Genomic DNA, 21,275 nt, shown 5'->3' with positions numbered 1-21,275 from the left:
ATGGAGATAGAGGAATGTTTTGCTCTAATAGAATGTTTTGAGGCTCCAACAAATTCAAAAGGAAGAATTCTCAAGAGAAGCAAGTGAACCCAATAACAAATCCAAAGATGTGAGGCTAATGATAAAGTGACCAAGCTATTGGTCAATTTATTGCTGAGCAACATCTTGGAGCAAATTGGAGAATTTAAAGATGCCAAAGAGCTATGGAGCAAATTGGCCAAGCTTCATGAAGAACCCTCCACTGTACCAAATAAAGATGAATTCAAAGAGAGAAACTCATTGGAGCAAGACCAAGAGGAAGATGTCTCCGAGGTTGAGAGGTGCCCAACACCGGAGGAAGAAGAAGAAAGTCCATCCTCAATATAGCACGAAGATAAAGGCAAAGGAGTGTACTCCTTATTTCATGTGCATGAGGATTCGGAAGTTGAGAGATGCTCAACATCCGATGTTGAAGAGGAAGAAACCTCCACCTCTAGGATTGAGGGAGAGAGACCTTCATTGATACCGGATCAAGAAGAAGGAGAAGCTTCTACATCCGGGTCAAGTGGAGAAGAAGATGATGCATCCTCCAAAAATCAAGAGACATCAAATGGAGGATCAAGTGTCATCCCTACATGCGAAGGTATAAATGTTTCAATTAAAAATAAAAATCACATTATATGTTTTGAGTGCAGGGAACATGAGCACTACAAGAGTAAGTGCCTAAATTGGCCAAGAAGAAGGGCTAAGTAGCACAAAAGGGCAAGGAGAAGTCCAAGGAGACCGCTCCCACAACAAAGAAGAGCAAGGAGCACATTGTGTGCTTTTCGTGCAATCAAAAAGGGCATTACCGAAGTCAATGCCCTAAGGGGAAGAAAGCGGTCAAAGCTAAATGAGGAAACACAAGTCAAGGGGGAGCTTCCAAAGTAAAAATGAAAGTATCATTTATTAAGCCTACTCCTTTAAATTATGGTAAAAAGCATGTTAATTCTAATTTATATCATTCTAATGTCATTTACCATAAAAATAGGAAGTATGATAGAATTAAAGAAAATTATGTAGTCTATCATGCTAAAACCACTCAACCTAAGGTTAGAAGGGTAGAAAATAATTTAAACAATAACTCTAAAGATTCTAGGTATTTGCCTAAGAAAAAGAAAAATCAAGGTATTAGTGAAAAATCTAAGGTTGAGGTATTATGGAGAGAAAATCAAGTCTTGAGGTCAAGACTTGAAAAATTGGAGAGGGCCCTTTGAAGAATTACAAATGAAACACAAGGGTCTAAGAATCATAAACTAGGTCTAGGAAAACAACAAGTGTCATCCAATGGTCATAGGAGTTTGGGATACAAACCTAAAACCAAGAAGGATGTGCCTTCTTATTATAAGGTTTCATATAGCTATGGAACCAACTCTAGGTCTAGTGGTCAACTCAAAAATATTAGGAAAGTTATTCCTAAGAGTATTTTTGTGACAAATGTGACTAAGACTTTAAAGAAGTCTAAGAAAGTCACTAAGAAGGTCACAAGGGAAGCAATTCCTAGAGTTAACATAAACATAGAGGTCGACCTACAAGTAGAGATGAACAAAATATACATAACATATCTTCTTTTGCAGATGCATCCACTTCAGGATATAGGGTCTCTCAACTGACTGCAACATTTCGAGAAAGAGGAAGACGTGGAAGAGGGTCAAAGGTTCACAGTACTCAAACGACCCATGATCACTCTCCAGTTTCACCCATTCATGATACTTATATTGAGAAATTACTCGTGCCTCTGCAGTGTTATATTTCTCATACTATTGATGTTCAACCTAATAATCATTGTGAATTCAGGGCAATGGCTGCACTGATTGAGTATGGTGAAGAAGGTTGGTTTCAAGTACAATTCGAGCTTATAGAAGAGATTCAACAAAATAAGGATTTATATGATCAACTTTATCCAAATCGAAATTTGATAGTCAATCTATTATTCTCATTGAATTGGTTTGAGCCGTGGGCACTATAAATGTATTGGATGGACTCTATACCTTTGGGAATTGTCATCGCATCAAGGTACAATCTTGTATTGTATACATTTGGTGAGAATGTTGGGAAAAACTCACTTGCCATTAAGAACTCCAGTTCCAAACTAAGAGCGTTGAGAAAATAGCTATTAGTCATGTTGGCAATCATTTCGTACAAGTTTTCTTACACCCTCATTATCCTGTACCACCCATTCCAACGTAGTGGTAGCAATATTCATCATATGAAGTTAAAGGATGAGTCACTCGTTATAGAACACGTGCTTATTTGTGATACGAAGTAATAGGTATATTACCAAGCGTGTCGGGAGTAGAATTTGGAGGCAATATTGATTAAAATTTATATTTTTATATATTTTTGCATATTTTTTGTATTATTACATGTACTTTTCATTTGAAAAAAAATGTTTGTTCCTACGCTATAAATGTGTTTACTATTAATTGTTAGTATTTTTATTAGTTTTATATGTGTATGATTTTTATTTTGATCCATATTTTTATACTTTTTAAAATTTTTATAAATAATAATTCCTAAAATTTACAATTAGAAAATAAACAAAAGATTACAAACATATAATAAAAAAATTTATTAAAAAAATAAAATCGATAAAAATTTAAAAAACGGGTTAAAAAATAAACAAGCTAAAAAAAATGAATAAGGCTATAAACATAAGTAATTTTAAAATGTGAGGTGGGGCCGGGAGGAGGTGCGTCAAAAGGGGTGCAAAAAGTACCCTCATGAATTCAATCTCCTAAATATGACAATAAATCATTACTTAGTAAAATGAGAAAAATAAAAATCTCATTTATATTTTTCACTCCTATCATTTTCATTTCCAATTCCATTTTCTCCACGAATCAAGCACCCAGGAGTTTTTTTTCATATAAGTTATGTATATAATATAATATTTTATATATCTTAAGCAGATTTTCAATTTTAATCTATAATAATTTCATGAAATTTAATTATTGAATACTTAAACCTGATTTAAATCTAAATAAAAAGTATTTTGGAAAAATCATCAATAATTGAATTTATACGGTCGAATATTCGCCGCATCAGAGTCGGAGTCTACGAGATCGCTCGTCCATCCACCGATCTCGTCCATCCACTGTTACACTATATAAGAGGTCTCAGGGCACGCAAGCTTGAGCCGCAAGCAACTCAGTTTCCACTCACTTTCTTCTCCGATTCAAATCCATCAAAGCGAGAGAAGCATGGTGGCGATCAAATCCGTCAAGGCTCGTCAGATCTTCGACAGCCGCGGAAACCCCACCGTCGAGGTCAGATTCTCTTCCTTCTCTCTTTCTCTCTTCGATTGGTCGTCTATGTTAGGGTTTTGGATTTTGTGCTTCTGCGATCATCATTCGCGAGAGGTTTCGCGATGTTGATGATCTCTTGTGTTGGATCTAATTTATCTATTTGGGATTTTGAGAATTTGATGTTGTTTGACTGAAAAATAATCCAAATTCTTCGCTATATTAATTGTCGATGTGGTTTTTTGCTTCAGGTTGATGTTACATGTGACAATGGGATCTTTGCGAGGGCTGCCGTACCCAGTGGTGCATCCACAGGTAACCTATTATGTCAAGTCGTTGACGTGCGGTTAGGCGCACTTCTATATCGCTGATTCTTCTTTTTTAATATTTGCTCCCTTGTTGTATTTCAGTTGTTTTTCTAGTAGTGTATCAAGACGATTCGTATTGCAATTCAGCGATTTAAATATTTATAACCACCATCGAAAGTCGAAACTAATGCTAGAAGGCTGAACACATTTATTGTTCTGGTTATTAATGATGAGTTTCGGATAGGTAGATTGTAACATTTCTCTAATTTACTGTTATTGTTTTAAAACTACTAATTAGAAAGTGTTGCAATCGAAGGTGTATATGAAGCACTGGAGCTGAGAGATGGAGGATCAGATTATCTTGGAAAGGGTGTCCTCAAGGTTCTTGTTTTTTCCTGTTTAAATTAGCTTAATCCTCTCTTGAGTTGTATTTCAGTCCATGGTTCTCCAAAGATGTCAGCATCTGATTTACATGTTCTCAATATTGATTGAATATTTGACTGCACCTATGGATTTCTTTTTTATGTTGTTCGATGATATGATAAAAAAATGGTTATCCATACTGTCTTAGGCCGTTGAGAACGTGAATCAAATAATTGCTCCAGCATTGATAGGCAAGGTATGCCAAATGTTCTTAATTTTTCTCCTAGTTGTATTATATTCCTTCCATTATACTGTATAAGTCTAACAAATATGAATGTTTAAACTTGTTGCAGGATCCTACTGAGCAAGCACAGATTGATAATTACATGGTCCAACAACTTGACGGCACTCAAAATGAGTGGGGATGGTGCAAACAGAAGGTGAGCTTCTCTATTGTCATTGGTATTATGCCATTATTATTTATTTAGTTTGTAATAATTTGTTATTTGGTTCAATGTTGTTGCTTCAGCTTGGTGCCAATGCCATATTAGCAGTATCCCTTGCTGTTTGTAAAGCTGGTGCAAGTGTGAAGAAAATTCCACTCTATCAGGTTGGAAAAATGGTTAGACTAGACTCTGAGTAACTGATAATGTTTTTATGTCTGATATTCTTTTTTTGGGTTGTAGCACATAGCCAATCTTGCTGGAAACAAGAACTTAGTTTTGCCTGTTCCGGCATTTAATGTGATCAATGGAGGATCACACGCAGGAAACAAGCTTGCTATGCAGGTTAGAGCCATGTGAGATATGAGTTTCACAAAATGTAAGGTATTCATGGTTCTTATCTTGGGTTTCTTGTTATACCAGGAGTTCATGATTCTTCCAGTGGGGGCTTCTAATTTCAAGGAAGCCATGAAGATGGGTGTAGAAGTTTATCACAATTTGAAGGTTAGTGTCGTGTTGTAACTTATTTAGTTATTTTATTAACACTTGTTTTAAGAACATTGGGATATAACCTTTTTTTTTGTTTTTAGGCTGTCATCAAGAAGAAGTATGGACAGGATGCGACTAATGTTGGAGATGAAGGTGGATTTGCTCCCAACATTCAGGTTTGATGCTCATATTCATTATTATGAGATTTTGTATGATTGATGTAATTTTCATGATGAATATATTATTACTCGTTTTAAAGTAATCTTATTTTCATGATAAATGTTGTAAAAAAATATACCATTGCACATTTGGAATTAAGCTAGCCATTTGGGGATTGATTGGATTATTCAGCTGGATGTGTTTGTTGAGCATGGGGGCTTTTCTCAGTTGGCATGCTATCTTGGAACAAGTCAGATGGCCACTTTGAGTTTGGTGGATATTACTATCTTTAATTACTCGGTACCATCCAGCCCATCATATCCACCATGAGCTGGTCTCGTTAAGCTGCTGCTTAGACTTTTTGACATATATTCTACCTAATATAAAACTAATTGGAAATTGACATTGACTCAACATCTACCAATTAATCAAATAGAAGCTTGGGCATGACACGAAGCTACTCTTGTTATTAGTATGCCCAGCTAATTCTGGTTAACATGGAAGTGTTAAGAGCACAAGTAGCTATGGACGTACTGCTTGAACTGTTATTTCTTAGTCTCGATATACAACTAACTTATCAAAATCTTCTGTCAAGCTGCATTCACAATGTAGTCTTCCTAAGGATTTTTCTTTACATGATATAATTTTTTCTACCATAACTTATGGGAACTTGAAGTCTGTGCTTGAGTTGTTGGACAAAATTGTAACAAGGCATACTTGCTTATGAGAGACTTTAATTATAAGTTAAACTGCTTCATCTGCACTCTTTACTTTCTGTGGATTCTGATATTTCTTTCTTTGAAATTTCAGGAGAACAAGGAAGGTCTTGAACTTCTGAAGACAGCTATAGCTAAAGCTGGATACACTGGAAAAGTATGTACTATTACTATTATCATTTGTAAACTTATTCTTAAAGTTACATTATCTTATTGTGCTTGGGAATTGCTGCAGGTTGTGATTGGCATGGATGTTGCTGCGTCGGAATTCTATAATGAGAAGGATAAGACTTATGACCTCAATTTCAAAGAGGAGGTAAGCTTATTTTCGTTGGTTGATAGATATAGGTGAATGACTTGCTACAATTTTAGACTCTTCAATCTTCGGTTGCAATATTTTCTTCTAGATTCTCTGTCATTCACTGTTCATGGTAACAACAAAGTCTGTTGATGCAGAACAATGATGGCTCTCAAAAAATTTCCGGAGACAGTTTGAAAAATGTCTACAAGTCCTTTGTGAGTGAATACCCAATTGTATCAATTGAGGATCCATTTGATCAGGATGATTGGACTCATTATACAAAGATGACAGAAGAGATTGGAAAGCAAGTGCAAATTGTTGGAGATGACCTACTTGTCACCAACCCAACAGTAATCTTTTACTTGGAAATTGCTAAAGACTCAGTGATCTTTTTTCCTCATTGAGATTTAAATTCCTTTTTTTTCAATTTATTTCTGCAGCGAGTTGCCAAGGCAATAAAGGAGAAATCCTGCAATGCTCTTCTTTTGAAGGTACTGCTTTTTACTAGTTGGCTGCTTTTGTTCCTTGTTTAGAGAGAGAGAGAGAGAGAGAGAGAGAGAGAGGTGCTGTTTATGCGGAGGCCTTTGAGAAAAGAAATCAGCTTAGATCGACTTGAGGATATGTTCTGCTGACCGCGGGAGGCACAAAAGTATAGCTGATGCAAATCAGAGGAAAAAAATGGAAATCTGACAGAATTGTAACAACAAGAAGCAATAAACGAATATAAAAAATGTAAATAAAAAAACTGTGGATGAGAAAAGACATCTAAAATCAGGTTACGACCTTCCTACAAAGCTCCAGTTCTTTATATCTCGAACAACTTTTTTTTGAATTGTTAAGACTGGTATTTCATTTGTTCATTTCCCCTTCATATTGAAGATGCGTTGGTCCTTAGTTATCTTGATGACAGAAGTTCCTATATCTGGTGTATCCGAGTAAGCAGTGTTTCTTTGTGTTCATGGTTGTTTAGGTAAATCAAATTGGGTCTGTTACTGAGAGTATAGAGGCTGTCAAAATGTCTAAGCAAGCTGGTTGGGGAGTGATGGCCAGCCATAGAAGGTATGTTCTTTGTTCATTTCTAGTCATTTTTAACTCTTCTTTTTAACTTGTCTTTTTCTTCTCACAGTGGTGAGACGGAAGATACTTTCATTGCTGATCTCTCAGTGGGTTTAGCAACTGTATGTACTTCAACTCAGATATTCCCCATGATTTCGTGGTATGTGCTTGTGTTGATAAGTCTAATGTTTGAGAGTTTATCCTACAGGGTCAAATCAAGACTGGAGCTCCATGTCGATCGGAGCGCCTTGCGAAGTATAACCAGGTAAACTATATTGAGCCACTTGTAGTGTGATGTGGATATTATCATCATAGTGTAGTTATGTAACCTAGTCCTCCCGACCAATTTGGGTTGTCATTTGGAACAAATGCAAAAACAAAAATAGGGCTTAACCCAGCTCTGGTGGTTGCATTCAATTATTCTGGGTATATGCCTATCCATTTAAGGGAAGGGAAGAACAAGAGAAGTATCATTTTTTTTCTTAACCTTGTTTGCTTGGATTAATAGAATAGAATTAAGAAATTTGAGACCATTGTTCACTTGGAGGGCAATTCAGGTTAAAGGGCTCCTCGCTGTTAATTTTGATCACGGCATCTGAATACCTGTTAAACATCAAATCCTGGGGACAATCTCGCTTTAGTTTATCTTATGGAAATTTCTCTCTTGTGGTCCAACAATTTAGTTTCATAGACATCAAAGTATGTTCCGGCAATTCACTCAGTTGATCTTTCTTTTGCTGAAACCATTATTTTTGGGCGTTGCTTGCAGCTTCTGAGAATTGAGGAGGAGCTTGGCGCTGCTGCAGTTTATGCAGGAGACAAGTTCAGAACTCCCGTCGCGCCCTACTAAAAGGGCAACAAACACTTGGCCGAAGCTATAGGAGGCTGCTGTCCTTCAACTGAGTTTTGATTTTGGCTTGAGTTTTCAGTCGAAAAAAGTTTGGTCTTCTGAGGAATAATTTCCGGCTTGACACGTTGCAACTGCCTCGTGTTGAGGCAATGGTTCTTTTCTTTTGAGTGTGCTAAATCAGGAGATGAGTCTTGGAACCTGGAAAATTTTTACTAATATACCAAAAATAAACCTCTTAGCTTTAATGGAGAACAAGTGCTGTTATTTGCATGATGAACCCCGTTTGCATCCGTTTATTGTCAGTTCTGGCAAATATTTTTCGTTGGCTATTTTAGCCAACTATTGACTTGAGACTTGCCATAGAATTTGCACTTGTTAAAAGAATTTGGGTGATTATTTTTCATATGAATAGAATCATTAAATAAAATAATTGGATAATTAATAATTTTAGGATGAAAAATAGGACGTGGTAAAGTATCAAAACAAAACAACCTTTTAACACTAATATAAAAATAATGGCTGCTTTTTGTTCTTTTACCCTCTTTATCTATTAATAAATAATTTGTATGATAGATAATTAACATTTTCAAGGGATACAAAATCAAATCTTCTATTTTTTTTATGACACTTGAGTAACTAATTTTTAAAGTGATTGATTTAGTCTCGTAAATTTTTTTATCAATGATTATAATAAATTCAGAAAGTACTCATGTTGAAGATCACTGATAATCGATCTCCACAATTGATCCATTGTTATAGGCTGTCATGCTTCACTCATATACTAGAATCATTGGCTACAAACATGATTAAAAATTATGATTGTAATAAATTTAGGAAGTACGTGACTCACATTGAAGACCACTGACAATCAACCTCCACAATTGATCCATTGTTATAGGCTGTCGTGCTTCACTCATATACTAGAATCATGGGCCACAAACATGATTACTCATGCTCCACTCGTATCCTAGAATTATGGGCCGCAAACATGACTACTCCATTAGGTAAGAGTCATCTAACCTCACCTAGATAATCGTACTTTGTATCACTTCTTACCATTTTCTTCCAAATAGAATATATGCATCAGCCAAGAATCAAACAGATATCCACAAAGTGCCTTATCGCTGCACGGTGTCTCAGCTTCACTGATAATCCAATCTCCGTAGATATACCCTGCAGCATGGAATATAAACCCTATTTACTTGGGATATACGTCATATCTTTTTCCACCACGCCTGAGGGGCGACACTTCGCATTCCTCCTGTATCAACATCGTGTTGTTACTTGATTTATGTGTTGTTAATCGAAAATTTAGATGTATAGTAATTCATTGAGCATGGAAATAATTTATTAAGAAGTTTGCGAATTTGCATTGGAATAAATGTTTTTGTATTAAAAATGAATTAGACATATTAATACTCACCGAGCTGCTGTTGTTAATTCTTAGATTTCAAGAATTACCTATCAAGTTCCAACTCCCAATCTACTAGCCACAAAATTTGGATGCCTGCTCACCACCTTGGGCTTGGGAACAAGAAAAACCATAAAATGATAAACTATCAAATCTCATCCATGCGAAAATATAATCTTGTTGTCATCTGAAAAGTTGGGACATGTGAACCCCTGTCATAGTTTTTTTTTGTTTGTACTAGCAACTAAAAGAAGATAGACAAAGGCTATGACATGTTGGAATCATTCGAGTAGAAGGCCTCAAATTATGCCCATCATTGCAAACCAACAAAGCAAAAGGTCCACAAGGAAAGGTAAAGTAATTCATTCTCCCATGTTTTACCATGTCATTCGTCGCATCTCAGGCACGGATGAACAACCCAAACTAAATGATGCGAGAAGAGAATTATTAAAGTGCTGTTTGCTAGAACAGATTGTGCGTAGGGATAATAATAATGCAATAGGAACCTACTCACTCTCCAACCGCGGCACTCGGATTCCTCGTTACATGTATCAAAATGACTAATAGAACCAATTCCAAGGAGAGAAATTTGAACGACAGGATAAAATAGAAGAAGAAGAAGAACCAAGGTCACCTCAATCACAAGGCAATTAATCAATTTGTTGTTCTTCCTTTGCTTCCATGCTTACTCAAGGAAGAAGAGTAGTAATCGAGGTACCAACGAACAAATTTTTTGAGGCCGGATTGGAGGCCAGTGGTCGGGCGGTAACGAAGCTCCTTCTGCGCGAGCGTGATGTTGGCGTGGGTGAATTGCACATCTCCATTCCTGGGCATTTTCACCAACTTTTTGACAGCTTTAACCTTGAGAAGCTGCTCCAGGATGGAGACTAAATCGGAGACGGAAACAGGGGAGGTGTTGCCGAGGTTATAGATTCGGAAGGGCGCTGAACCATGCTTCTTTCCGCCACTTCCGGTACTCTTCCCGGCGTGGTCGACGGCGGCCACGCAGCCTCTGACGATGTCGTCGATGTAGGTGAAGTCGCGAGCGACCGTGGCGTGGTCAGGGCCTTCGAAGATGGACACTGGCTTCCCGCGGAGGATGTCGCGGGTGAAGAAGAAGTACGCCATGTCCGGACGCCCCCAGGGGCCGTAGACTGTGAAGAAGCGGAGGCCGGTGATAGAGAGGCCGTAGATATGGTTGTAGACGTGGGCGATCTCCTCCCCGGCTTTCTTTGTGGCGGCGTAGAGCGACGCCGGTCGGTCGGTGCGGTCGGCCTCCGAGAAGGGGACCTTGGAGTTGAGCCCGTAGACGGAGGAGGAGGAGGCCCAGACGACGGCCGGCTGGGGGTCCGCCGCCTTGGCGGCCTCCAGCACCGCGACGAGCCCCGCGACGTTGGAGTGGATGTACGAGCCGGGGTCGGCGAGGGCGTGGCGAACGCCGGCCTGGGCCGCGAGATGCACGACGTGGGTAAACGGCACGACGTCGAAGAGCTTGCGGAGCAGCGCGGCGTCGTTGATGTCGCCCTCGACGACGAAGACGCCCGCGCGGTCGAGCAGCGCCCGGCGCGCCCGCTTCAGGGCGGGATCGTAGTAGGCGTTGAAGTTGTCGAGGCCGAGGACGCCGTCGCCGCGGCGCTTGAGGGCGGCGGCCACGTGCATCCCGACGAACCCGGCGGCTCCGGTGACGAGGACGGACTTCCCGGAGGAGACGCGGCGCGCGCTGGCTGAGGACCGAACGCGCTTCTCCCAGGCGGGGCCGCCCCAGGGGGCGGCGCTCACGCCGAGGGAGCGTCGGACGCTCCCGGAGGAAAAGTGGGAGCGGGGGGAAGGCCAGAGCAGGAAGACGGCGAGGAAGAGGGCGAAGGCGAAGAAAGTCCAAAAAGCCAATTTTGGCAGATTTTGCAAGCGGTGGAGGAGGATGAGGCGGTGGCGGTAGTGGTGGTGGGGCTTCTCCATCTTCCACTTGCCGGGGGTGGAAGGTGCCGCGTCCGCATCCATGGCCACGGCAACAAGATCCCTCCCTCTTCTCTCTTGATTGCCCTATAGATCAATTCGTTGTCGGAAGTTGAAGCATGAAATCAAAATAGCAAATTAAAATGGTTTCAACTTCGACGTTGGCTCTTCTTCCTCCTCTCTTCCTCTTCGTCTTCCTCTTCCTCTTCCTCTTGTAGCAACGACTGTTAAACAGTTGGTGGTGGTGTTCATGGCAGGATGAAATCTATTTGTATATATTTGTGGTTTGAGATCGTGCCAAGAGTGCCGTGGGGGGGAATGAAGGCAGGATTTGCCTTTGTTTCCTCTCCAAAAAAATAAACCTACCCAAATAAACAAATAAAATTTAAAAAAAAAATGGAATCAAGGGAAAGGGGGAAGGAAGGAACTAAACCAAGTCAAGTGGGTGGGGGCCCATGGGTTTATTAGGGTTGGATGCGGTCTTGTCATTTGTGAGGTAATCTATGCAACTAATAACTTTGACTTTGTTTGCTTAATCTTTATAAATGCGTATTTATTGTACTTATTTATGACTTTGTTTTAGCTTTGAAAGACATTGCTAGACTTTACAGCACAAAGTCTTTTTTTTTTTTAGATTTTCTTTAAATAAGAAAATGGTTAGATAGGCAAGAGAGTGAAAAACAATATCCATCAACACATTAAAATCAACATAACATAGAGAGAGGACATGTGTTAGTTCTTCCAATCTTTCTTGGACTAAAACCATCAAACATGGTAGGCACGGTATGAAATGATGTCGAGAGTTTACCAGTACTACTATTAGGTGAGCATCATTCAAAGAACTATTGCAATGATTTCGGATTTATCGGTCGGCCTTTTATTCACTTGCTTGGACAATAAGTGATTTTGAGGAACACTACTTTTCTTAGCAGTAAAGCAAAATTCATCATCATAATAATGAGGGCAATGCACTCGTACAAATCCAGAGGTTTAGACCATGATCAGTGTAAAAAATGTTCTTGAGAAATCTTCGATTTCTCCCAGAGTATGAGTTTGCTGCCAGCAGGGTTGAAGAAGTCTAATTATGAGTTTGTTGCTATTATTATATTTTTTTTTTACATAATTGATGTAACTAGTAATGAGAGAAAGCAAAGTGATTTTTTTTTTTTTGTTTCCATTTCTTAAGGTTTGTGTTTTTCTTGAGACAACTAAAGCCATAATAAAGAATGCTTGGTACATGATGCAGGTTTACAATGCAATCTTTCATAGTGTCAGAAACCACAACAGCCAAACAAGTCTACAGAAATGAGTAATGACAACATAAAAGACCATAATGAAAATAGGAAAAGAATTAAAAAAATTAAAAACAAGAGATGTAGATAGATGTCAACTTATCTATTTAAGCATGTTTAATGGGCTTCACTTAACAATGTAAGACTAAGAGAAGAAGTATCATCCCTTTTTTTCTCACTTTCTACTTTTAACATGTATTTTAACACTACTAATCCTGTATGTTCAGCTGATCCAATCTAATATTATGTTGACCCCCATAAGGTGTTCAACTGAATTAATCCTGTATGTTCAGCTGACCCAATCTAATACCCATGTCATGTGGTAATTATGAAATTTGATTTGTAAACTTTAAAGTGCTAGATGCCTACAAGGAGAAATAAAATCATCTCATGTGCGTAATCAAGAAACACTGTGATGTATGTTTTTGATGATGACACAATAAGATTTCTTCCACTTTCTCTGTTCATGGACAACAAGATGTGTGATTATTGAGTCTTCTTTCTCAGACTAGATGCTTTGAAGGTGAGTGAGGTGCACATGATTTTTTCAAGAGCAAGTTGGACACTAACTCTTGTTTAGTGAAATTAAGAAAGCTTCTTCTACTTGCAGATGTTAAATCATGCAATTTATATTTGTATACCAAAATGACGAGTTTACAAATGTTGTACCCCAAGATAATTTTGATATGATCAATCAAAGTCAAGTTAGGTCCTGTTGGTATTTAACCTCTGTGTCTAAGTGTGCAGGAACTTAGTAGCACAAGAAGTCAAGCGAAATACGCAGCTAGCGAGAAGAACATTATAGGAGAGAGCTGACGGGCTCGGTGCGTCGAAAGACGAGGTGTTGCGGAAGAGTACGCTGGTGGATGAGAAGGAGGCGCGCAACATTTTCGAGAGACGAGAAGTCAAAGCGGAAGACTGCTCGAAAGCCGGAAAATGGGTTCGAGTGAACCCTATTCTGGATGACCGAAATTATCCAAGAAAGTGGAACCGGAGCGGAAGACCCGGACCAATGTGAGCGGAACCGGAGCGGAAGATCGAAACCGAAAGTCAACAAGAAGTTGACTTTCTCGGTCCGAGCGCCCGGAGCAGGAACTTCATCCATACGCAACGTGGCGTGTTCCGCTACGACAAGAATAAAAGTTTATCCCCCTCTAGGCGCTTGGAACCCTTCCAAGCGTCCCGACCAAAGCTATAAATATAGCCCTGATCCCAGTAGTTGAGAACAACACTTGTAAACGATTCCTCTTTAGTTTTGTTCTGTAATTAAGTACTTCAACTGCTGTAAGAAGCTTCTCCGCCTGAAGGAGATTGTTTAGTGAGCTTCAACTTCCTTATATTAGCAATCCCCTGATTGCAAACCATGTAACCATTTTGTGTCTCTTCTTTTTAAACAGTTTCTTATTTTTTTTATGCAAGTGTTTAATTTAATAAAACTGTAAAGTTCGAGAAAGGTTCGGTTTTTTTATTATGTAGGCTATTCACCCCCCTCTAGCTGGCCGACAAGGGACTTACAATTGGTATCAGAGCCCAACAGCTTCAGGAGGACTAACCACCGAACGAAGCACAAGAGATGGTCGGACCGAGTATCAACCCACCGAAGTTCAAGGGGGAATTCGCGAGCTGGGAAAAAAAGATGGAGGTATTCTTTAAGACAGATTTCGATTACTATTAATCATGAAATTTGGTTTCGTAACACCAGAGAACAAAGAAGAATACAAATGGACAAAGAAGGAGCAAGCTAACTTCGTGGAAAATGGCAAAATAGAGTTCCATTTGCTTAGCGTCTTACTATCTCAAGAAATCAACCGGATCGGAGCCTACGAGTCAACAAAAGAGATCTGGAGAAATTCTTGAAACTACACGAAGGGACCTTGGAGGCAAAACTTGCGAGACGGGATATGCTCAGGAATCAGATCAGCAACATCAAATTAGAGGAAGGCGAAACCGTTGCATACCTTGACTCAAGAATAAAGGAACTCATCACCGGACTCACGAATCTCAAAGAAAAAGTAACCAACAGAGATTCGCTAAGGTACATGCACAACGCATTTCCTAGGTCTAATGAATGGAAATCATTAGTAGATACTTATTATATCTCTAAGGATCTAGAAGTAAGTACTTTAGAAGAGTTATTTTTAACTTTTGAAGTTCATGAAATAAGATGTGTAGATCTGAAGAAGGAGCCTAAGCACAACGTTACCTTAAAAGGCAAAAATGGACGAACCAGATTCTAGATCTTCTCTCGATGATGATGAAACGATGTTCATGGTAAGAAAATTTTAAAAAATATTTAAAACTAATAAATTTAATCAAGTGCAGGGTAATAGAAGGAAAAGAAAGATAAGATGTTACCACAAGAAGGGCACGTGAAAGACAACTATCCTAAATTGAAAAGTAAGGACAAAGAGAAGAACAAGAAGCCAGCTCAGACCGAGTATAATCTAAAGGTGATGTGGGACGAAATATCGTCCGAGTCAGAAATCGAAGCCATCGTCGGACTTGCGTTAGTGGCAAGTCACCAGGAAGATGAAGACAAAGCAAGCTCATCCTCAATGAGCATCGAGAGCATCGATGAAGGGGGAACAACATCAGAAGGAAGTAGCACTTCAGGAGGAGTTTCAGATCATAGAATCAACAAGGTAAGTCAGGTACGGTCCCTAACTCCTAATAAGTTATTTCTCTTTATAAAAATGCTATCAAAAATTTCTTCCAAATTAGAAATAGAAAATAAAAATTATTAAAATAAAATAATTAGTTAAAAGGAACTCTAACGACTTGTCGATTAGAGGATTTTGACAAACTAAAATTAGAAAATAAAAATTTTAAGGAACAAATACAAAATTTGAAAATTTCTGCATGTTCCACTTACATTTCTTCAAAATTTAGAAATAATTCAGGACTTAAGTGACATCTTAGATATCACATGGGCCAAACAAAAAAAAATATTACAGAAATATATCCCTAAAAAATTTTTAATTAACCCAGGTCGAAACTTATATTGGGTTCCAAAAACATGCTTAAATTAAATTGTTATGTTTTAAAGTTAGACCTAGGACTTTCAGAAAGAAAATTAAATATTTAATTTCTTTAAAAGGCTTCGTCTAAAAGTGGTTGTTGTTCCAATAACCAAGAAGGCCTAGTGCCTCGCCACAGTCTGGAAGCCAATTACTAAATGAATATTTAATTGACTAACTATTAAGCATGTTATTAAAAATGATCTAATAAAAAAAAAGGGCAGCCCGGTGCACGAAGCTCCCGCTATGCGGGGTCTTGGGGAAAGATCCATTGTACGCAATCTTACCCTGCTTTTTGCAAGAAGTTGTTTTTAAATAAATTGTTTGTCAAAATTTCTGTTAAAAACTATTTAGAAGTTAATTTTTTAGCTATACAAAAATTTTAAAATATTTTCTGTTAATTTTTTTTTGCAGAGTTGTTTTCAGACTTTATTTTTCTATGAAAAATTATCATCTTTCTTGAAAAGAGTTTTTTTGAAAAAATTTATGTCTACTCAACCCTTAGTAATTTTTTTTTTCAAAATTCGTTATAAGATTCCAGATTTTTCAAAAAAAAAATTTTTGGAAAATAGTGTTTCCCTTAGACTTTGTTTTAGATTTATTTTTCAAAGGATTTACAAGTACTCCATTTTTAATGTGTTCAAATGAGGAGAAGTGAAGATTAAGTCTAAGGGAAGGGTATCATTAATTTTTGCACATTGTTATTTACAAAATTTACCTTATTATTATTGGTTTATGCTTTTTTCCCCCCTAACTTAACTTGCGTTGTTCACATTAAAAATTGGGAGATTGTTAGTACCCCAAGGTATCTTTGATGTGATTAACCAAATCAGGTTAGGTTATGTTGGTATTTAACCCCTGTGTCTAAGTGTGTAGGAACTTAGGAGTACAGGAAGTCGAGCGAAAGACGCAGGTAGCGAGAAGGACGGCACAGGAAAGAGCCGACGGGCTTAGTACGTCCGAGGGACGAGGTACTACGGAAGAGTACGCTGGCGGACGAGAAAGAGGCACGCCACGTTTCTGAGGGACAAGAAGCTGGAGCGAAAGACTGCTCAAAGGCCGGAAAATGGGTTCGGGTGAGCCCTATTCCGGATGGCCAAAATCACCCAAGCAAGTAGAACCCGAGCAGAAGACTCGGACCAATGCGAGCGAAACTGGAGCGGAAGACCGGGTCTGAAAGTCAATAGGAAGTTGACTTTCTTGGTTTGGGCGCCCGGAGCAGGAACTTCATCCAAACACAACGTGGCACGTTCCTTTGCGACGGGGATAAAAGATTATCCTCCTCTAGGCACCCTAACCAGGGTTGTATTACAACCCTGGTCCCAGTAACTCCGAACAACACTTGTAAACGATTTCTCTTTAGTTTTGTTTTGTAATTAAGTGCTTCAACTGCTGTAAGAGGTTTCTCCGCCGGAAGGAGATTGATTAGTGAACTTCAATTTCCTTGGATTAGCAATCCCTTGATTGCAAACCAAGTAACCCTTTTGTGCATCTTTCTTTTTAAACAGTTTCTTATTTCTTTTATGCACGTGTTTAGTTTAATAACGCTATAAAGTTCGAGAACGGTTTGATTTTTTTATTGTGCAGGGGCCGGCCGCCAAGGGACCTACAACAAAAACCAAACTCCCAATGCATGGAACAAATACTACAGATTCTTGGTATTTCTATGTTGATATAGTATTTAATTCACTAAATTATTCTATTGAGTTACAAGATTGATAGCAATACGACTGTAACCTAGCCCACTTTACAGTTTGTTAAGCTAAATCCAAGTTTAATGAAAAGTTGGAGTTCAATGAAATTTCAAGTTTCTTCTACTTGTGACCGCAGTGAAATAAAACTACCACATGAACTCAAAGTACTAGAAGATAATGTTATGTTTGTTGGTTTTATGCTGCTCTTTATCTTGATTTGTGATATTGATTCAATATTATTTTTCTCTCAAATTATTGAGATGTTTGTAATATGATGGAAAGCTTATCTAACTTGAGGAAGAGCAAGTCGTGTGAACATGAAATAATTAGTGTACAAGATGAGAAAAATATCTTACTTGCAAAACTTCACACTGCAGTTGGATGAAGAACCATTTCTCCAGTGGTTCTCTCTGTTCAAATTTATGATTGAGCTCCATCAGCGGTAGAACCTTAAAACCTCTCCGTAGACACACTCAAGAGCTTGTTAAGCGACATTCCTTTTCCTCTTATCTTCCTTTTTATCTCGTACCGTCTCTTAATCCGGTCATCTAGGTTGTATCCAAGAAATGCTGGGAAGTTTAATATCTCGCTGACATCCCTCTCCATATCCTCTATCAGGAACTCCATTTTCTTCTCCAGTGACTTATGGTTGTACTGGAGCACCTGATGATGCTTCTTGCTCATAGCTAGTATATCCTCAAAAGACAGCCCATAGCTCAATAAGACTTCAATCACCCTCTGCATGTTCTCGCAGCTTGTTCTCGTAGCAGCCCCAAATGCCCAGGCCAACTCCTTAGTCTGGTGCCTGTGGCCGATTTTTACGAGGAAGCTCAGCTTCTTGGAGAGGTTTTTCTCGAAGGACAGGCTCATGAACAAGGGAGCCTTGACCAAGAATTTGAAGATGTCCTCTGCACTCATGCCACATTGCCTCAAGAATTCAATCCGGGGCTTGAGTTTCTGCTCCTTGCTAACACTGAAGATGTTGGGATACACCAATGCAACCTTAAAGAGCTCTTCGTCAGTGAGGCCAACGGATCTCCAGAACTCCAGGTGGGAACGGAAGCGATCTGCTGCATAGGTTAACAGGGCAGGCAATTTGGAGATCAAGGCGGCACCAGCCGCTTCATCTCCGCCGCCAAGCTCGATAAAGAATTCTACCCTGGGGATCAGCTGGCCATGGAGATCGAGATTCAGAATCATTGGCCGGCTGAGGACCCATTTGGGCCAGCCGAATCGCTTAAGATAGAATATCATCTCCTCCAAGTCTCTCAGGGGCCTTTCGCGGAACACCTTCCTGATGTTCACATGGTTGAACACATGCCCTAGATGCTCGCCGGGGAAACCGTGGTCCAAGAGAAGCGTGGCGCCCGCAATGATGCCCTCGAGGAACTCGGAGTGGATCGTCGCCAAAATCCGCTCCAATTTCTCCCGTTTGATCCCCTTCAATTTGGCGAGCACAAAATCGAGGAAGGGGCCGAACTCGGTAGCCGAGAGAACGTCTGGGCGCCGGACGACGATGCGGCGGAGCGCAGAGTCAGAGATTCCAAGGGACTTAAGGGTGAGTACATGGTCGCGAAGGGATTCCTGAGCCGTGAGCTCGAGCTCTGGATGCGCGAGGAGGAGCGCATCCGCTTCTTTCTCGTCCAAATGGAGCTCTCGCAGGATCCAGAACGCTGGTCCAGGATTCAAAATGTCGCCTAAAGAACAAAAATCGAAAGATGATTGTGGGGAAAAATCTCGATTCGGTACCTGAAGGCGAGGTGCCCGTTGCCGCGCGAGCGATGCAGAGATGGCGAAGGAGACTGGCGGTGAGAGCCGAGAAAGGGAGGAAGGGGCGGCGCTTGTATGTGGAAGGATAAGGCAGAGTGAGTGCTGAGAAAGAGAATCGCAAGGCGACCGGGGCCATCGCTCCTCCTGTCCCGGCGGCTGAACTGAAGACTGTCGAAATCGCTTCCGCCGCTGGCCACGAAACCCCAACGACGGACCGAGCAACTCCCGAGCAACAACAGTTGACGTGGCACATAATACCTGCTATGATTTTCGTGGATAGTTAATTGTGAACAAAATTAAGAAAACCTCTTTTTCCCGAATCATCGAGAGCGCTCCATTTATTTTTTTTATTAAAAAAAAACATCCCACCTTATTATTCAATATACCATTAACTAATTATCCTTTAATACTATTATCTTCAGTTTAATTTTTCAATTGAACAACTATGATCTCGTACTTATAATTAGTCTGATTAATCTCTGAAATTATGATGTCATGGTAAGATATTCAGATTATTATTTAGATATTCACAGTTTAAATCTCAACTATGACATATTTGTAGAAATTTTTCTTTCAAATGAGAATAGCAATTAAAGGATACTAGGCTTCTGGACCGATCATCGTGTGTACTTCTCGATTTACTCTAGTAATCGATGGAAAACTTTCATAAGGCCGGATCGATCACCCCCCAAGAGATAGTCAATAAGATTAACTGGAATTATCATTTTCTTTTATAATACGTCTGACTATTCTCGGGATCGTGATATCATGATAGAACATTCAGATTATCACCTAGATATCCACGATTCAAAATATATGCTTCTTATATATTCTGATAATTTTCATGAAATCAAATCAATCATCATAAGAATAGTTAATAAAATTAATTGAGATTATTTTTTTATTTTTTTTATAATACGTCTGGCTAACTCAAAATTTAGAAGAAAAATAAGAATCCTTATAATAAAAAAAAAATCAAAATGACGTCTGTTTTTTTACTTTTGCCCTAATTGATTATCCTTTGAAAAAAAATTCTAAATAAAAACAAAAGAAATAGAATGCCAATTTTGACGGGCATATAATTTCAACGTTCAACGAACCCATCATGTTGACTTTATTTTAATTGACCAACACACAATAATTCTTAATCAACGACCCATTCGCGGCAGATTCGTTGATCCAGGTGGCAAACGATTGACCGAGCCTAATGGGGTGGTGTCCACACGCTTCTAGCACATTCATGGAACGGAACCGATTCCCTGAGGCGGCGAGAAAAGAAACGTGTTAAGTATTCATTCCCTTTCTGCCAGCTCTATCTACGCCTATAAAAGCCCTGCCCAGCTAAATTCCTTTCCACAACCCAAATCCCTAATTCATTAAGCAATCGCCGTCTATTCACCGCTCTTGGTTGTTTGTTCTCCTGTCTTCTCGATTCGACCATGGCTTTCTCCAGCGCGCAGTGGCTCGGCTCTCTCTTCAGCTCCGGCGGCGGGGAGGGCAAAGCGGTCCCCGACGGCGGATGGTCGGCGAAGAAGGATTCTGTCAGAGAGGAGGAGAGGAAGAAGCACGCCGACTCGACGGCGAAGGGGAACAGTGGCCGCTACGACAGCGTCCAGCAGAAGTGGCGATTTGCTATGGAATTTGACGGCCTTAGTTGCTTCGAAAATATTGTTTCCAAGTGATTAATGGCCTTAATTAGTTGCTTAGAAAATATTCTTCTTTATTTTTTTTATTTTTATTTTTTTCAAAGGGGTGATTTTGTTTTTATTTGTTATTCGAGATTATTCATAGATAACAAAATTAATTGTATTTACCTGGAGAATCAATGAAATAGATATAATAGTTCAGTTTGATAATGAGGTGTTCTCGTACCAATACCAATTATATAAAAATATCACTAATTTAATTATGGTAGGCGATAGAAAAAAGTTTATGGAGTCGGATCCATTATTTTAAGAATTAATTGGCGTAAATTAAATCATCCTCAAGTTGGCATAAATACCAACTAAAAAACAACACAACTTAAGCGGCAGGAAATGAAATGAAGCGATTCTACATCATCGTATAAAAGCATATAAAAATTTATGGCGATCCTTGATACGGTGAATACAGACATGATAGTAAAAAAAAATAAAAAAAAAAAAAAAAAATCTGATATACGTGACCGTCAATTATCATCAGAATGTGATA

General features: G+C 39.2%; 3 protein-coding genes across 6 annotated transcripts; 1 reads left to right on the top strand and 2 right to left on the bottom strand.

Annotated features, from left to right (window-relative positions):
* The first annotated feature begins 3,130 nt into the window (after positions 1-3,130).
* Positions 3,131-8,225, top strand: LOC121976434 (enolase-like). The gene is made up of 17 exons (XM_042528591.1): positions 3,131-3,287; positions 3,515-3,578; positions 3,888-3,952; positions 4,143-4,190; positions 4,288-4,374; positions 4,464-4,544; positions 4,621-4,722; positions 4,801-4,881; positions 4,968-5,042; positions 5,836-5,898; positions 5,977-6,057; positions 6,198-6,392; positions 6,483-6,533; positions 7,013-7,101; positions 7,169-7,220; positions 7,307-7,363; positions 7,868-8,225. The coding sequence occupies exons 1-17, from the start codon at positions 3,222-3,224 to the stop codon at positions 7,946-7,948; spliced, it is 1,338 nt and encodes a 445-aa protein (XP_042384525.1). The 5' UTR covers positions 3,131-3,221; the 3' UTR covers positions 7,949-8,225.
* A 446-nt stretch (positions 8,226-8,671) lies between these two features.
* LOC121976432 (transcription termination factor MTERF8, chloroplastic-like) lies at positions 8,672-19,351 on the bottom strand. Of its 4 annotated transcripts, XR_006110616.1 has the most exons (4): positions 19,065-19,351; positions 17,672-18,988; positions 9,005-9,209; positions 8,672-8,915 (listed from the first exon to the last, which is right to left on the bottom strand). XR_006110616.1 is itself a non-coding variant. In XM_042528589.1 (2 exons), exons 1-2 carry the CDS (start codon positions 19,336-19,338, stop codon positions 17,766-17,768), a joined length of 1,497 nt encoding a protein of 498 aa, XP_042384523.1. In that variant the 5' UTR covers positions 19,339-19,351; the 3' UTR covers positions 17,588-17,765. The 4 variants fall into 4 exon arrangements, 1 of the variants encoding a protein (XP_042384523.1); XR_006110615.1 differs by having other exon boundaries at positions 8,672-9,209; XR_006110617.1 differs by lacking the exons at positions 8,672-8,915; positions 9,005-9,209 and adding an exon at positions 11,516-11,674.
* LOC121976433 (UDP-glucuronate 4-epimerase 3-like) lies at positions 9,784-11,633 on the bottom strand. The gene has a single exon (XM_042528590.1). The coding sequence runs from the start codon at positions 11,355-11,357 to the stop codon at positions 10,014-10,016; it is 1,344 nt and encodes a 447-aa protein (XP_042384524.1). The 5' UTR covers positions 11,358-11,633; the 3' UTR covers positions 9,784-10,013.
* Positions 19,352-21,275: the final 1,924 nt, after the last annotated feature.

Source organism: Zingiber officinale, chromosome 4B (assembly GCF_018446385.1).
Source record: "Zingiber officinale cultivar Zhangliang chromosome 4B, Zo_v1.1, whole genome shotgun sequence".
Lineage (NCBI taxonomy): Eukaryota > Viridiplantae > Streptophyta > Magnoliopsida > Zingiberales > Zingiberaceae > Zingiber > Zingiber officinale.
The sequence above is the reverse complement of the archived record's forward strand: the minus strand, read 5'-3'. Positions and strand labels throughout refer to the sequence as shown.

What these genes read in the sequence shown, in the direction of transcription:
- LOC121976434 (XM_042528591.1), top strand. Translation starts at nt 3,222, where the DNA reads ATGGTGGCGATCAAATCCGTCAAGGCTCGTCAGATCTTCGACAGCCGC. An exon ending in ACCTCAATTTCAAAGAGGAG is followed by an intron (nt 6,058 to 6,197) that starts GTAAGCTTATTT and finishes CTGTTGATGCAG; the next exon opens with AACAATGATGGCTCTCAAAA. An exon ending in GCAATGCTCTTCTTTTGAAG is followed by an intron (nt 6,534 to 7,012) that starts GTACTGCTTTTT and finishes ATGGTTGTTTAG; the next exon opens with GTAAATCAAATTGGGTCTGT.
- LOC121976433 (XM_042528590.1), bottom strand. Translation starts at nt 11,357, where the DNA reads ATGGATGCGGACGCGGCACCTTCCACCCCCGGCAAGTGGAAGATGGAG.
- LOC121976432 (XM_042528589.1), bottom strand. Translation starts at nt 19,338, where the DNA reads ATGTGCCACGTCAACTGTTGTTGCTCGGGAGTTGCTCGGTCCGTCGTT. An exon ending in AACGGGCACCTCGCCTTCAG is followed by an intron (nt 18,989 to 19,064) that starts GTACCGAATCGA and finishes ATCCTGGACCAG; the next exon opens with CGTTCTGGATCCTGCGAGAG.